Here is a 17931-nt window from a genome sequence, read left to right as displayed (position 1 = left end):
GATCAGAATATGTTTCTGTGGGCTTGTCGCGCGCACCGTGATTCATGGGCAGTAAATATGCAAAGCCTGATGGCCATAAGGCAATCAGAGGAGCGCCACTCATCTACATGTTGCATAGTGGGCTATAATCCATCTGAGGGGCAAGGAATAATGATACCAGGAAGCAGGAATAAGAGCAGGGTCTGTTTATTACCTCAGACGGATCCATAATGCATACAGATGTGCAGAAGGCACAGCAGCCTGCAGCCAGAGGACTCTATTGAGAAGAAAAGACAGTAATATTGTTTTTAGTGTAATGAAAGGCAATCTGATTTAAGCACCTATTAAAGCAAATAAGTCTGCTGTCATATAAAGTTTTAAAATAAGCACTGGAGCTATGGCCATGAAAGATTGGACAATAGTTGCATTAAAAGAGAGGGAAGAGCTCACCGATAAATAATACGGGAGCTGCATGTGAAATCAGGCTCATGAAAAGTAAAATGCCAAGTTTTAATTTGGTCCAGACCTCTTTTGATGGTAACACATCACCTGTATGAACAAAACCTACGTGGCGAAATAAAGGCATCGCTTCTCGCCGTCATCGTGTTTACTTCTGTTTATTTGCAAAGCAACACAGGATTACCAGCCCCCCAACCCCCCGCCTGCCCCCTCGCAAGGCGACATCAACACAGGGATTTTTCTAGTGCCTGAGTAAGTAATAAATTGTGTTGAACATTGATAAACTAATGCAATTACCTGCAGGGCAGGAGAGTCAGCTAATTTAAAGATACCAGGTTTGTTCATGTGGTGGGAGGCTCCTGAATAGGACCCCAGGGTGAGAGATGGCGCCTTTATTACATTTGAGAGGTCAGCGTGGTAGCACTGTATTAGGATTGATCTTTTGATCCCTGCTTGGAACGCCCCCTATACACATTCACACGCGCATAAACACGCACACACTCACTGTAGCACCCCATCTGGTCTGTGAAAACAATAACAAAAAAAAAAAACAAAAAAAAAACAGCTTATCTGGCGTAAAGGGTTAACTCTGCCAGGCAGGCAGCCTAATTGAGCACCACACATCTCAGCCACACAGCAGAAACAGCAACCTGGAGGGTTGTAACAAGCCAGGCGTGACTTATTCACATAATAAACCGAGCAGATATCTAAATGAGCCATTGAGCTAGCCAAAGGGAGAGAGGCCATTAGGCGGCCCGGACCATGGGTACATATTTGTATATCTACAATTGCCCTATCATTTGCATAAGGGGCTGCCTACAGAAATGTTAGATGGTTCTCATACTCTGGGGTCCTGTGACACAACAGAATACCTCTACACTTATTCTAGGAATAATAAACAACTCTGTCATGTTTATTTTTCTTTGAAAACAACAACAAAAATGCTGGTGGCTGATTTTCAGTATTTTACAGAGGTGAAATATTGTCATTTAAATTGATTTTGTATTGTTCAGAACAAACAGCCTGTTTTTATTCTTGTCTCGTATGACCTCACCTGTACTGATCTAAGCTGTTGTACAATAATAAAAAAAAAAAAATGACACATTGTAAAGCTCAATAAATGAAAGGCGACTTTTAGAGATACTTTCTGACCTGCTGAGAGGAGATGAAACACAGTGATGGGAAAAAGGTCTTTCTAGGGACGGGTGTTGCGAATTCGCTCTGACTATACACACTGTGATGCTGGCAGTAGATTGTCTTGATCTATGTTTCTTGTAAATAAACATAGCCACCGATGACTGCAGATAAACAGTTTTCCTGTAATGGTAGGTTGTTTCTCCACCATTTCCACATTCACCAGCATGCACACAAGGTTCGTTGACAGCGCTAAGACACTCCTTCTGGCTCTGATTGGTTGCTTTTGATCAGGAGCTGTGTGTTTCTGCAGAAACAGCACAAGGAGTTAGGTGGAGGAGCTTGATTTTTTCCCACATTGCCTGTCTCATACTAGATATTCTAGAAAATTACATACTGTAGCTTTAAATGTTTCAGGTCATGACAGAAATCTTAACGTCAGATACAGAAAATGTGACACAAGACAATAAATGGTTTTCAACAGCAACAAGACTTTTACATCACAGTGGAGGAATTCTGGTCTACTCTTCTTCGCAGAATTGTTTTGTTTCAGAAACGCTGAAGGGTTTTTAAGTATGAACTGCTTGTTTAGCGTCACGCCATCGCATCTTGACAAAGCCATTCGAAAATCTTCATTTTGTTTCAGCCACTGAGCCGTAGTAGGACCGTGTTGTGCTGCAAACAGGTTTGAGCTGAGAGTGACGAAATGATGGCCGTATCGCCATCAGAAAGTCCTGGTAGAGAGCAGAAGTCATGCCTTCATCTACGGTAAACGGTTCACGTCCTGAACGTTGCAAAGTGACATCGAGAAACAAGTCAGGGGGTTGAGGTTCTGCCTTTGGGCGACTTCTGTGAACACTTTCTCAATTTTAAATAGCAAGTTTCCAGGTTGCAAAAAATAAAAAACTTGATTTGACTGACATAACATTATTTACTGGTAATAATTACAGTGTGATTGCTTTAAAATAGAAAAAAAAAGTCAGTTATGTCAAAGATGCTTCAAACTTAACAAAGATACTACTTAAGAACTTCCAAGAGGTTCTTACAAAATGACACCATCTGATTCAGAATAAGTTGGACAAATAGCTGAAAGGTGCATGCTCTTTGTTTGTTTGTTTTACAAGGGTCTAATAAAGGCTCTACGGCCTTATCAGCATTTTAGAGCTCTTATTGAGTCGATTTAATTGCATATAATTAAAAGTATAAATCATTCCACTGAAATTATTTAAGTACTTAGTAACAATCATAAAAAGAAATTATGCTTCTTTTTAGTATTCCTACCAGAAGAACATTTTCACTGTAAGATTATATAATCACATCTGCACAACGTCAGGACATCCCGACAGCATGCTGTAGCTTCAGAGTTCCTCTGATTCTCCTCCAGTGCCCCACTAATCCAACACACTTGCATCTCTCAGTCACGTCGATTGGTTTAAACAATAACATAGGGTGACCACGAATCAGCAAAGCCTTGTGGAAATCGGTCAGGGGTCAGCCTGTAATGTGACCTCTGACACATAATTAAATTGCCATCTTTAACCTCGGCTACAACCTGTCACAGAGCATCGGATTGCATGCTGCAAATCACTGTTCAAATCGATGGCAGAAAACACGGCAGGGGGAGGGGCCCGCTGGGTCCAGTGGTGTCTGCAAAGAGATTATGTTTAATGAAGCTGAACTGAGCAGTGATCATGTTAGTGTACCGTCTAATTAGATTCGGATGGATGCTACGCACGGTTGTCCTTGCAGTGACAGGAGTGCTGCAGATGAACCGTCAGGGAGCTGCTGGCAGTGTTCATGTAGTTCCACCATAGCGAACGTCCAGAACGTTTATGAATGTCAGAGCAACTTTTACTGCAGCTGAGAAACCTTTAAAAACGCAACATATTCTCAAGAGGAATCGCTTGGATCATATTTAGATTAGTCTGAGAAACAAAGTTAAACAAAGTTATCACTCTGGTGTTAATAAAGGTCAAAACCCACAATCTTAAAATCCTTGTTGCATTGTGGGATATCAAAATGTTTCACAACCTTACAATGTTCGCTTTGATGCCATTTTTCTGATGACATGTACTGTATTCCCACAATTTTTCTACAATATTGGAGGAAAATGAAATAAACATCATTCCTTACCAACATCCTTACACATCTGAACATCTTATCAGGTAAGTTTAAATCCAATTACTTGTTTTAAATCCTTCAATAGTGTACAAATCCTGCGTACAATTAGCGTTATTGAAATTGGTATATATTGGGGGGGAAAGCACTTCCTTTTGTTGCCATGATGTAAACTATCAACAGAAAGTGCAGAAGCAACCTGTCTTTATTTATTGATGTTAATTGGCAGTTCACGGAGTCACCTATTGTATGTGGTCAGCAGAAGTGGTTAAAGAGTTTCATGAAGCTGAACACCACCCTGGTTTTTCTAGACAAACCGAGAATGATGTAAAGGGATTTTTAGGGGTGAAAAAAAAAAAGAGTGTTTTGTCTTGCAGCTGAATAATTACATTGAGTTTAGTGGATGTGTTTTACAGCTGAAACTGTCAGTATCAACTCTGCAGCAATTCCACACCTGCCACTGGGCTTGCAGAGAGGAAAATATGTCCCCAAACTGAAATAATCCTCAATAACGATGCGCTGATTATGATTTAAAGGCTGCTAGCTTTGTTTCAAACTGTGCCTTGCTTTGTGGCCAGGGCCCTGTGTTGTTTAAAGGGTTGTCGGGGTATAAATACTAAATTAATCATGCTTTGGCTCAATTTGCTGGGGACTGAAATTTGCTTATGGAGGCCCATGATCACATAAAATATTAATAGCTTCACAGAGAGCTGGCATTGTAGAGAGGGGGTTTGGGGGGGGGGGGGGCATGGCATACGAAAGCACCAAGATGTTGGTGAGGGGGGGGTCACTGCTAGTTTCCGATCAAAAACACCTTCACATCTTCACCTTATACTGGTAAATGACCAACATAAACTGGTGTTCACACATTATTTATCCATTGGGGTGGATTTTGTACATGTAAGAACTAGTTACAGAGTAATTGGGATTAACTGGCACAAAGCTGTGTTTTTGTTATGAAAACGCAGCAATAATATTTAAATAAATCTGAATAAATTACAAAGTATGCCACGTTGTGCATTTTCCTTGTTGTTACACATCTCTGTGACCAACTTCTTGAGCCCCCGAGGGCTTCAAAAAGAAAGTGAAAACAACAAACTCCAAGCAAATACAAGTGAGATTTTGGAAAATATTGCTCCCTTCCTTTTCTTTGAATCTAGAAAAAGGAACCAATAGATAATTTTCCGAAGCACGCGCGAGAGAGCTTCCATATTTGATAAATTTCCTTTTTGTTTCATCTTCACATCAACTTAGAATCGGACCAACCCGACTTTGTTGGACGCACACCTTTACTCCGAGTTTCAAATCCATGTTTAAGAACAGTATAGTAACTCCTTTCAACTTTTCGGGTCATTCGTCTCCTTGACACAAATCTGAAAATAAAGACTTATATAATTGATGACACAGACATTGTAAACTTGTTATCCCGTATTTTTAGAGCTCCTGCAGAGCCAATGAACACTCTCTGCTTGCTGAGGCACAAAGGGTGGCCGAGCTCTTAAGCCTCCTGCATGCTGGCTGAAGGTCCACTGAAGCGTTTGCATTTATTTATGCTATTCATAAAACAACTCGCGCATGCTTGTCCCAAAAAAAAAAAAAAAAAAAAAAGCGTCCATTTAATTTGTCACATCTCAGACTAAAGGTACCACATCTTCCCACGGAAACACAAGCGTGCGGGTAAAAACGCCACAGTTCAGGCAACCAAAAATCATGTTTGTTTGAGTTTGGTGGCACCGCAGTAGGTAAATGAGACAGCAGGAGGGGGCATTTCACACCCACATACTAACAGATGAAGAGATGAGGGGAGGTATTTTTGGTGCTTTGCAGGAGGAAATGGTTTAGGTGATGAACAGCAGATATTTCACAAGAGCAAATCTGATTTCTCACAATTATCCCTGCATGGCTGACAGACGCCAAGGGGAGTCTACAAACAGTGAACTAGGGGACACTGATTGGGTTATTTTTCCTTTCATATTCAAGACTGAGGAATTGAAAAAAGATGCAACAGACTTACACCTTACCCCTTTAAGCCAAATACCAAGACTCAAGTTCACCAAAGATAAAAGCATAGGTTCATTAGTTGGAATGACCCAAACCATGTGAGGTGAGAATACATGCTTGGGGTAATTAAGCTGCCTTTACTTAAGGATTATGGTGAATGAATACTTGCCGCAGAACTGATAAAATTAACATATAGGAATGTTTTTCCAAAAACACAGCCATACTGTTCACATGAAAGCTTTACGTCAGCTTTGTTTTCTTCAATTAAACGTAGTGAAAGAGTGAGAAGTTTCAAAGTCCTGTGGTAGGTCTTAGTAGATCATGGATGGAAACTTGGACACGAGTCAGAACAGGGAAGTTGAAAGTGCCAATCGCCAGTGGTCATTGGGCAAAAACACTCTGAACAGTTTACAAAGGACACAGAGACAACCTCCCAGTCATGCGCACACACACTCATGCCTATGAGTAATTCAGAGTAATCAATTACCGTTTAGGTATAACGACCGTCAATACATTTGGAGGGAAAACGGGGATGCTTGTACCATGCCAACTGTGAGGTATGGGGGTGGGAGCATGATGCTGCGGGCCTGTATTCCTGCAGGAGAAACTGGTACACTTCATAAACTAGATGGCAGCCCTGATACCATTTAAATTGTATTTAAATCGCTGAATTAGAAGAAAGTTACAAAAGACATTTTAGAATGTTTCCATAATTAATCTTGATACATAATTGCATAACCAGCCAGATTGTTGTTGGAAATGCACCAGTTGCAGTTTTTCCAAGTCCTTTGGTACCAAATTGGAGGTTTTAACTCATCTACAGCAAAAAGATATCGTTTTGTACCAAACAACCCAGTTCAGCATTTTTTCTGTTTATATCCAGTAGTATATTATTTTGTACATTTAAGTTTAATATAACTTCCTTGTATGTGACAATTCTATCAACCCATGTACGCAACTTTCTACATATGGTAAACAGAATAGACATTTACCAAAAATATTAATGCCATTACAGCAACACTTGATTCCACAATAAAACAGACAAATCCAAGATGAAATCTGATAAAAGTTGAAGCTTTTTGGAAACAAAGTGCTGTGAGCAGAAACCCCGATGACTCTGAAAGAAAAAAAAAACTTTAATTAGTGGAATATGAAAGATGTAGACTTACCAAAATTGTAATTATGTTCTTACCTTTGCATGAAAGTGCAATCTGATTTACCTTACCGGTCCAAATGTTAAGTTTTACCACAGGATTAATCTTTTCAGGAAGTTTGCTCTTAAGGTGAAGAGGAAGTTTTTTTTGTTTTCTTGAAATGGTCTTTGGTATTTTTTTTTCAGCTCTTTTTGTAGAGCATACTTTTTTCACACTGCCAGTTTTTTTTTTTTTTTTTTTTTTTTGCAATTTGTTTTTTTCTTTTGGTTTTCTGGCAGGTTGATTTCAGACCATTTCAATTTCTTTATTTTTTTGTACAATCCAAAGTAAAGCCAAGAAATAAGAAGCCAAACTTTCATACAAATTACAAACCAGTACATAAAATATTTACACAAAAGCAACTTAACACTATTCTGCAGAAAAGCTACCATCTGTTGAATTAATCACAACACAAGTCCTTGTTTTTTAATTGAGCGCTCAACTAATGAGTCTTTGAGTGACCAAATTTAACAATGCATTTTGAGAACCAAAACAAATCTACTGTAAGAGCACTAAAAAAAACTGCACTGTTTATCTGGTTTACATGTTAAAATCAAACTGCACATGTTTCTTCTGCTAGTCAGCTACGTGTTAGAGGAAAAAGGTCTATTCAAAGTAAAATGTGCCTTTCTAATTTCTGAACAAGCACTGAAATATGCTGGATCATCGCTCTTCGTCCACACCAGTGAGCGTCGGAGGGAGCTTCATCTGCGCCAGGAACGAGGCTCGTTGTCGTCTTCCTCCTCGTCGTCGTCTTGCAGGAATGCATCGTCACTCAGCGACTCCTCCGGGTACTGATAAAAGAAGATAATATTACTATGGGTGATTAAAAAGTGGAAAAATATGTAGATTTTTTTTTTTTTAACTGCATCACTTTAAAAGGCCTCAAAGAGGGAATAATTGACAATCTTATAGTATCATTTTCCAACTGCTTAATGAAAGTACAAAAATTTTCATGCAAAACCCAAATAAAACCAGAGGGTAATTCCTCTCTGTAACATGTGATGGCTCCCTCTAGTGTTCTCTAATGCAATATAAACAGCTATTAACCTTTCCTGAGATACGTCTTAAGATGGAACATCTAAAGAACTTTATTAAAATAAATATTTAATCGCGAAAAGCACCAAATTGCAGCACCAACCTCATCTTCCGGTGGTTCTTTCTCTTCTGCGTCTCCTGTACTGAGAGTGGTGGCAGGCTTATGCCAGGCCAGGCGTAAAGTCTGGCCGTTAAATCTCACTCCATGCAGAGCCGCCTGCAGGTGGATCAAACAAAGTTTTCCTGGTTAACTGCAACTCGTACACAGTTGGATCTAAAGTCAAACTGCGGTGTTTAAATGAAAAACAAACCGCGTGATTCCTCACCTGCTCGGCCTCCGCTCTCGTCTTGTATGTGACGACTGCAGAAAGTTTGTTCTCATCAATCTGGCAATCTTCAATCTCTCCAAATTGCTGCACATAATAATAAAATTTAAAAAAAACGCCGTCTTGGTCAGCAAACTTAACTTGCTTCTTTCTGAAGGATTCATAAAACAGGAACTAACAGGAAAGAGTTAAATGGAAAGAGAAATTTATTCATATGGTTCTTCTTCCCCATCAAGCAGCTTTCATATATTTTCATAAAAGCAGGACAAATATGGGTTAGAAAACATTAGTAAAACATTATGTCTCTGTAAATAGTATTCAATTGTCTTGTCAGTGTCTGTTTTGTTTTCCCCATGGAAATACAAAAGGTTATTCTTTGTTTTAGCTTTGATTTTTACCAAATCTAGTTAACTCAAAAGTCAGTGTGAGCTGATCATTAAGCCTTATTAACAGGAATTTGTATGTTAATGAAAATTTTAAAAACTGATTAAATTATTTCTTTAGACTAGTAAGAATGTATTTCACTGAACAGATACTGTATGACCATCAAAATACAATCATGAATACTTTTAGTTTTCCGTAAAAAAAAAAAAAAATGGCACTGAAATAAATTGTAATTGGGTGCAGAGAATCAACATCAAGGACTTTTAGGCTCCCAGCAGTCCCCTGACCTTTGACTCAGAAAAGTCAAGGCTCTCCAGTTTTAGACCAACTCACAGCAAAATGGGGAAGTAAGTCCACACAGTCGGCATCGGTGAAACCGGAAATTTCCAGCGCTCGAGGTCGATGGTCCACAACTGCGTGCAGCGGAACGCCCCGTCCACGACCTCTGGATCCCCTCCCCCGGCTTCTCACAGTGCTACGTCCCCGGGAATGGACGCCGCGGCCTCGTCCTGGTGACAGAATCCCCCTTTTAGCTGCCTGGAAGACAAACAAAGCACACAAAAAAAACATGATGATGCAGAGAGGAAACTCCTGTGGAACGTTTCAAATTATGAGAACAGCAGCGCCCCCATGTGGCTGCTGGGAAGAATTATTTTGTTTTGTTTTGTTTTTTTTAAATCTAATCTGATTTCATATTTACGTTAGTACCTCAATTTGAAGAAGGGTGTACTTCCGCTTTAAGGTAGCTGTGTCCTCTCCAGCCTGAGTCTTCTGATACAGATCAAGTTCAGCGTCAAGCAGCTCCTTCTGTGCCTGAAAGAGTTAAAAAGAAATACAAGAATTAACGGGCACAATTCTAGAAACTTAAATCCAACTATAACAATAATATAAGGCAAAGAGGGTTGAGAAGGCAAACGCATATTCACACCTACAACTTTTACACGTTCTCTCCCACTACAGACAAAAGCTTGAATTTATCCAACAGGGATTTTATTCGATAAACCAATACAAATGCACGACTACAAAGTGGAATGAGACTTTTTACTTTTCTATAGAAAAAAGAATGTGGCAAGCATTCACCCCATTTTACTTTTAGTTAATAAAATACAGTGCAACCAGAATGTGGTAGAACAGCTAAACACAAATGTATCCATTTTGTTGTTGGAATCATGGATTTTTGACACCAGCAGGGAGGAAATCGATACCTGAGCTTTGCTCTTGGCGGTTCGTAGAAGGCTGCTGCTGCTGGAGATTCCCTTTATCTCTTCTTGCAGTTTTGTTATGCTTTTGGTTAACGTGCCCAAAGTTTCCATGATCTTGGCTTTATCTTCCGCCTTCATCGTTTTGTTCTTCTCAAGTTTGGAAATCAGGAGCTGCAGCAGGGAGAGACAGAAAGTTACAAAATACTCATCTCTGTGCAACTAAAACCTTCTCAGATACTTCACAGGTGAGTTAGATTTCACTTCACAGGAATATTGTAATTAAAGGATGCATGAGTAAATGCAGAGAGGTGAAAGAGAAAGGATGTCACTTTCTAAGACGAAACATCTTCTGTAAAAATAAGGAGTTCAAATTTTCCAGAATAGATTTTTTTTCTTTTTACTTAAAAAGCTAAATTGATGAATTTACCTTCTGCGTCTCAATGTGCTTCTCCAATATCTCCTGTTTCTTCTTCCTCACATCCTGCTGTAGTCTCAGGGCCTCCTGTGTGAGCAAACAGTCGGTTTCCAGATGACCTTTTACATCCAATTCAACCACTCCCACTTTTCCATCATCTCCTTCGGCTCTCACCTGCTTCTTCTTCAGAGCTTCCTCTGAGGTCCTCTGGGCAGCCTTCCGAGCAGCAGGGTTATATACAGTCTTTGTGATCCCCATCGATGTCGAAGACACCTGAAGGAGGGGGGGAAAAAACATCAACAAAAAACAACAAGGCATATTGAAGATGTTTGATCCGAAAAGTGAGAAATTATAGTTCTGAACAAAGATTCACTTTTTCCACAGGAGCAGCAGGTTTGGGAGAGAAACCTAGACGATCTTTAACTGAAACTTTAGAGGCACTCTGGAAAAGGAAGGAGAAAAAAAAAAGAGACTTTTTAAACATCCAGTGTAGATTTTGACGTGTAAATGCAATAAACCACATCTACAAAAGAAGATCGTCCACACGGACCTGAGAGGCTAAGCTGGAATCCTGAGTGGGCTCCGAGTTTGGAGGCATTAGGGGTCCGAGTCGATCCTTCACAGACTGCTTGAGAGTCGTGGCTGATGACTGCGACAGAAACAACACAGAGATTTTAAAAGAAGGACTAGAGAACGGCACTTTTCTCTTCAATTTTGGTGTTTAAAACATCGGAGCATTTGCATCACGTTTCTTTGAGTCAGTCATAACTCTCAGTCAGCAAAGTGGCTTTACTTTAACTGAAGAAAAGCCACTTTTTCTTTTCTTAAATGCACTTTACTTAAAAAAAGGAGCACATTCATGTCTAGATATCACAGAAGCCTTGAAGATTGTTTTACATAAAAAAAAAAATAAAAATCCACAAGAAGTTATACTCTTACAAGTACCCAGTGATAAGGATAATTTGATTTTGCATCCACTTAAGTTTGATCTACAAACAAGTTCTCTATCTTGGACTATGAACCTGTTTGTAATATCCAAAGCAGTGGACACATTCTCATTTAATCTGGTTTCTAAGATGGCAGGCACAAAGATGAATCCACATCACTAGAAAAATGTACAAAATGTTGGGTTATTGTTTCAGTTCTGGCTTATTGTGTTAATCTAAGATGATAGTAGTGAGATAAGTAAAGACTTCAAACTTTAAAAGCAAAACTGCTATAAACCTTCACTGCTCAAGAAGCCTTAAAAACTTCCAAAACTAACATCACATTTGTCATAACCACACATTATGTTGCTGAACAGACATCACAATGTTCACTGCAGCACATCATGTTTGTGCAAACTACAATACCGTCAAAATGATTAGATTAGTGAAGTGTTATTGCTTGTGAAAGAACAGTAAACAATAATCCAATGACAGATTGGAAGTGAGCTCTTACCATGGCTGACTGCGGCTGTGGGTGAAGCTGCTGTGGACGGGACTGACCCGGTCCGTCAGCCATGTCATCACGATACCAGTGGACCTTGATGAAGCGGTTGTTGAGAACAGCTTCGGTGCTTTGCATAGCTCGCTTGGCCTCTTCAGGAGAGGTGAACTGGATCAGAGCTCCCTCCGGGTCGTTCTGATAGGCCACCTGGCAGATTTTATCAGCACAACGCAATTCAGAAATCCAGAAGTCAGAATCTTCAAATCCATTTTTAAGAAACTCACTCTGTCCAATAAAAATAATTATACAATGAACATATATTCAGTCCTACAAACATTTTGTAAAGCATAATGTATTACTGATCCTCTCAATAACAAATTTTGTTGGACGATTAATTGTCCCAGAGCCGTTGCCTTGCAGCAAGAAGGTTCTGGGTTCGATTCCCGGCCCCGGTCTTTCTGCATGGAATTTGCATGTTCTCCCTGTGCATGCGTGGGTTTTCTCCGGGTACTCCGGTTTCCTCCCACAGTCCAGAAACATAACTGTCAGGTTAATTGGTCTGTCTAAATTGTCCCTAGGTGTGAGTGTGTGAGTGGTTGTGTGTCCTGTGTGTGTCTGTGTTGCCCTGCGACAGACTGGCGACCTGTCCAGCATGAACCCCGCCTCTTGCCCGGAACGTTAGCTGGAGACAGGCACCAGCACCTCCCAACCCCACTAAGGGACAAGGGTGCAAATGGATAGATGGATGGATAAATAGACCCAGAATTTAGTGCGGTAAACAATAGTATTGTTGTTTCGACTATCTTCAGCTAATATAATGATAAAGGCATAATAATGCAAGTACATCCTGTCAAAGATCAATAAACTTTCTAGAAGTTATAAAATTTCTAATCAACATTTAGAGCTGGAAAACATTTTAAATATTCAAAATAAATAAGCAAAACACCTGAAACAACAAATAAAATGGGTTATGAAGTCTCTCTAAACAAAACTGCTCTTCAAACTATGAGTTGAGACAAAGACATCAGACTGAAGACTTTTGTCATCCAGTCTTTGGTAAAACGAAAGAAAAAAAAGAAAGGCAAGATAAGCAGCCAATCATGCAGACGGCAATTATTAAGTTTGTTTTAATTTATCATATGATTAACTGACTTTTTGCTCATTGCGACAGGCTTAAGAATCACACAGGCACTAACCTGCAAGTTGACAATGGTGCCAAACTTGCTGAAATGCTCATTGAGTTTGCTGATGTTGTTGAGCTCAGGTGGAATTTGCCGAACAAGCAGCTTGGCGTTGGGAGAGAACTGAGCTCTTTTATGGTAGCCCTGGTGGTTCAGTTTGTTGAAGTTGGGTCTGAATAGAGAAGAGACATTCAACACATAAAAAAAAACAAAAAACATATGTATGAAGAGAAGCAGGAAGTGCAGACCTTGATTTTTGACAACTTACTTGTCAAACCAAGGTTTCTTGCATGGGCCTCCGTCATGAGAAGGAGCGGATCTCTTCCTCGAGTCAGATTCCATAACGATCCTCATGCTGTTGTTGGGAATCTTGTCTGGTAAAACACAAGCAGTAACTCGTCTGAGGTGGATTTACTTAAATGGAAGTTGAAGTTTTGGAACAAAATGGTGTGTTATATATTGCGTACTACTAAACTTTCACTCAGACAAAAATATGGACTGAACGTGATCGTCTCATAGATGAATTGTGCCCAATTACCTCTCAATGGCTGGTCCACCTCCCCCATCGTGAGGCCAATCAGATTGGGTCTTTGAGCGTTGACCCGGTGACGGTACATCGGTCTGGAGGTGCTGGTGATGCTGGGAGCCTCAGGATTGTACACGTCAGTGTCATAGCGATCTGCTTGGCAAAGATTAGACACAGCAGAGACGCGTAGCTCAGAATGACGCGACTCAAACGCCTGATGTGTTAAAATAAATAATTCAGAACATAAGCTCTTGTTTTAGAAGTCATTACCGGGGGCGAAAAGTGGCCTTGAGGCTTGAGGAAGGGACGGGCGCATCCCAGACGTGACAATGGTGGGAACAGAACTGGTGATAGAAATGGGAGGAGCATCCATGCCTGCAGGCTGCAGTGGAGGAAGCGGTGGAGGTGGACCTGTCCAATAGAAAAAACAACGCAATTTAAAATCTTACAGAATACTTCAATAAGAGACATAAGTCAAACACAACTGTGGCTATGGTGAATGCTGGTATGTGCATTTTAGTATAAACTTTTAGATCTCTTATTCATACAAATACAAACAAAAGAAATGTGAATAAAAACCATTCAACTGATTGAATTACACAATCTTATTTTTGCTGCATGTCGAGGAAGTAATTCGGCCTTTGGATTCAAGTATGTAAATCCAAACAAATTTCTCAAAAATAATCCCAATTCCTACCTGCAACCGGAGGAAGACTCGGTGGAAGGGCGCCTGGCAGGGGTACCGGGGGTCGAAGGTTTACAGGTGGGGGGTTCAATAATGGTGGTGGGGGTGGAAGGCCTGGTGGGGGTGGTTGGTCCACGCCTGGGATTGGTGGAGGCTGGAAGGGCAAAATACTGGGCAGATTGACGTCCTCCACAACAACTGGATCGCTCCCATGATCAAACGGACACATGTCCCCTCGCATGCATAAGCCCTTTTCTGCAAAACACAGTAGATCATCAAACTACAAAAAAAAAACAATCGTCACAGATTAAATTATAGAAAGAAAATAAGTAAAGTGGCTTTCCTACCATCATAGTCCCTACACCTTTTCCTTTGAAGAGGTGGACCACGATTGAAAGGTCCACAATCCACAGGGGGCTCGGGACGAAAGTCTGACCAGCTCTCGTTGGTGGTGTTGAGATGATGAGTCGGGGCGATGACGGTAATGGTGCTGCTCACTGTCGGGTTGGGGAAGTGGGAAGGTGGTGCAGTAGAAACCAGCACCGCTGGGGTGTAGACGTCAGCGCTCTCTGGCCTGTCAGCGCGCTCATGGTCATACTTCAGCTTCCCTGATTCTCTGTCTGTGGAAACGCAACCGTAGCCATTTAGAAAATCACTTCTAGGATGCAAATATTTACCGACTGAAATTACCAGTGCACGGCTGGGCAGTATGGCTTAGAAATAAAATCTTTTTTTTTTTTTTCATGCCAGTGTCAAGTTCTGATTTTGATCTACTTTTTTCTAATTTTCTTTTCTAAAATATGAAATTACAAATGTCAGAAAATATTTTCAAAGAGTGGCTCGGATTTCAATCATAGCTTCTTTGAGTTGTACAACGGAGTTTTAGGGCCTGGTTATGAGAATGTTTATTTAATTATGAGAATATAGTCACAATAATAGCAAAATAAAGGTGCAGCTTTAACAGAAAAAACATTTTAAAATTACAAGACAAAAGCTTGGATAGAGTTACCAGGATCTGACTTATACAACTTGTGAAGCTTTTTCTTGGAAATAGACACAGTTGTTTGCATGATTGTTTCAAAGTCCTATTGATAATTTGATGACGATGTGTTAAAAAATTAGGTATATTTATAAAGTATTATTTCTAAAACGTATACCAGAGTATAACTTTACAAGATACTCAACATTCCTCATTTTATTTTTTGTGTTGGACTTTTCATAAAATGCGACTTTATTCTTGAAATGTTATGACTTTATTCTCGTAATCAAAAAAAACTAAATGAATCTTAACTTGGCCCTAATATTCCATTGTAGAGTTGATCTGATTTCAAAGTCCAGATAAATAAGAGCTGTAAATCACATTTTTCAAACAAGATGGTTGGCCTTTGATGCACTGACATCACTATGGAAACCCAAGAAGTGATTTGAAGAAAAAAATCAAAATGTTCCAAAAATTAAATCTTCAAAAACCAAAACATTTGATTAACCAGTAAAATCAACATGACATTATAATGAAAAAACGCATTCTTAGAGGTGATTTTTAAAGTCTATATTCCTACCTCGGCTCCTGCTTCTGGACCGAGTTCTGCTTAAAGATCGGCTCCTACTGCGGTCACGATCTCTGTCTCTGTCCCTGTCCCTTTCTCGGTCCCTTTCCCTCTCTCTGTCGCGGTCTCGGATGCGCTCTTTGCTCCAACTTCGGCTGCGACTTCGGCTGTGACTGTAGCTGCGGCCTCTTCTGCGGTTGTAGCGGTCACGGTAAGAGTCCCTCCTTGGTGGCATACGATCGTAGTCTCTCTTCCTGGAGCGATCGTCTCTCTTGCGGTCATCACCTCGCCTAACGACATTAATAAGGGCAAAACTTAAGTCATAAGAGAACTCTATGCAAAGAAGACAGAGTTGTACAACCTAACAGCGTACGCACCTGCCATCTCGGCCGTAGCGTGAGCTTGACTGAAGAGGACTGTGATTTACCCGGCGAGGAAACTTCTTGTCTTTGTCTTCTTCACGATTCGTTTGTATCTGAGCAGGAGAAATAAAGGTTAAGTAATGTAGAAGTGTCTCATCCCGTCAGCTATAAAGCACAAAATCTGTAAAACATTGACGACCAAAACAATCTGGCAAAACAGAAGAATTTGCTATGCAAACATAGATCGTTTGTATTTGCACTACAGACAGGAAAAAGGCAAAAAGACATTGCTTTAGTAAAAATACTTAAATAGGATACAAAAATTATTTGTCAATTGCTACCCATTTCCACAAACCTTAAGGTTCAGTCTTTCAATGACAAACATATCTTATTAGTTACAGAGCAGGACGTCAGCTGAATGTTATCTAAATGTTGCACATTTTGAGGATCATCTTTCAACTATTCAAGTTCACAAGCCAAAAAAGGTAGGTTGAGATCACTACATGACTAACTGTTATTGTTTGAAAGTATTGGACTGGATCTCTGGTGTTTGCATGTAAACTTATCAAAACTGAAATCAGCAGATCAGGCTTTTTAAAAATCCATGATCATCCAGACACCTGAAATGCACCCCAGTGCATTCCTAAAGTATTTAAAAATGTTGATGTGAATACTGATGATATTGGAAAAGAAAAAAAAAATAACCTCATCTTTCTTCTGCTCTTCCTTCTCAACTTTGACTTGTGGTTGTTCTGGCAGTGGGAGGTAGCATTTGTTGCTGATGGCTTCGAAGAGCTTATCCACAAATGGCTGGGTCTCTGAAAGAAAGTTGAAAATCTATTTATTTGTTTCTGTCTATTGTCAAATGGTTCCCAGTATGTAAAACATTTTGAAATCTACTACACAAAGCTCTAACCTTTTTGCAGAAAAACATCCAATTGGTCAATACACAGGGCTTTCAGTTCCTTTTCACTTTTGTCCTTCTTCACCAAAGCAACAACATATTTTGCGAGAGCAGAGGGGTCAGCATCACAACTAGATGTCAGAATGGGAAAGAGTGGGTACACGTGAATATGGAAACAGCTGTATTAATACACTGAAAACGGTTTGGATACTTCATGTCCATCATAAATAAAAATAAAATAAGTGCAATAAATAAGTGCAATTACGAACTGTTGTGATCTGTAATTCGCATCTGCGTGGTCAGAGTTAATGTGCGTGGCTAACAATGCTAACAGTACTTACATGGGCTCCAGGGTTTCAGACAGCCATGTTTTTAAAGCATCGAGGTTATCAATTAACATCTTTAATCCACCTGAATTTTCCCTCCACCACGGCCCGACCTGAGGCTTGCTAAATCGAGGCTACTTATCCGTTTAAAAGAAGGACCCGCATGAACCAGTCAAACTTTTCAGTTCACCTGCTGGCATTCAGAAACCTTGATGCTAACAGCGCCCTAAGCTAACTTACCGCGATAACGTTCGATAGCTTAGTTGTCTTAGCATATGTGTCTCTCCAGGCCCTAAATGCGCACAAAAACTATTTCGGGACCAACGAAATTACTGTTAAAATGCAAAGAGAGCAAAATGACTAACTGTACCGATTAACTAATCAAAGTCGTAATTTATAGCTTCTTTTTAATCTGCTAAAAATAAAGTGGCATCCACGTTTAGATGCTACTTCGCCTTCGAGTATTTACTTCCGCTCGTATTCACGTTCACAAAATTCCGGAAAAATCGCGAGATGGAGATTTGTCCGTGCCATTGATTTGAGTAATTTTTTTTTCTGCAAAATGTAGTCGTCTTCAATTGCGTTAGCAATGCAGAACAAAACCATGTTACAAGAAATGCTTTTATCTTACAACTGCCATAAACAGTTAAATCTCAGTCTCCTACAAATCATATTTCGGTAGGAGAGTAAGTTAGCATACGTTCATATTCTATTAGAATATGT

At 39.9% G+C, this 17931-nt stretch overlaps 1 protein-coding gene across 1 annotated transcript; it reads right to left on the bottom strand.

Annotated features, from left to right (window-relative positions):
• Nucleotides 1-6983: 6983 nt before the first annotated feature.
• On the bottom strand, nt 6984-17703 carry rbm26 (RNA binding motif protein 26). Its single transcript, XM_008404424.3, has 22 exons — nt 17224-17703; nt 16895-17013; nt 16684-16796; nt 15994-16091; nt 15629-15906; nt 14417-14689; nt 14082-14324; nt 13655-13795; nt 13397-13537; nt 13127-13232; nt 12874-13030; nt 11690-11884; nt 10800-10898; nt 10623-10691; nt 10424-10522; nt 10262-10336; nt 9838-10005; nt 9341-9445; nt 8966-9169; nt 8249-8335; nt 8026-8139; nt 6984-7678 (listed from the first exon to the last, which is right to left on the bottom strand). Exons 1-22 carry the CDS (start codon nt 17280-17282, stop codon nt 7589-7591), a joined length of 3033 nt encoding a protein of 1010 aa, XP_008402646.1. The 5' UTR covers nt 17283-17703; the 3' UTR covers nt 6984-7588.
• Nucleotides 17704-17931: the final 228 nt, after the last annotated feature.

Source organism: Poecilia reticulata, chromosome 3 (genome assembly GCF_904066995.2).
Source record: "Poecilia reticulata chromosome 3, P_reticulata-male-v2, whole genome shotgun sequence".
Classification (NCBI taxonomy): Eukaryota; Metazoa; Chordata; class Actinopteri; order Cyprinodontiformes; family Poeciliidae; genus Poecilia; species Poecilia reticulata.
The sequence above is the reverse complement of the archived record's forward strand: the minus strand, read 5'-3'. Positions and strand labels throughout refer to the sequence as shown.

Excerpts from the sequence above, each read along its gene's own strand:
- rbm26 (XM_008404424.3), bottom strand. The coding sequence starts at position 17,282 with ATGTTAATTGATAACCTCGATGCTTTAAAAACATGGCTGTCTGAAACC. Across the intron at positions 14,325-14,416 it reads AAGGTGTAGGGACTATGATG|AAAAGGGCTTATGCATGCGA; the intron begins GTAGGAAAGCCA and ends TGTGTTTTGCAG. Across the intron at positions 13,538-13,654 it reads AAGGCCACTTTTCGCCCCCG|ATCGCTATGACACTGACGTG; the intron begins GTAATGACTTCT and ends TTTGCCAAGCAG.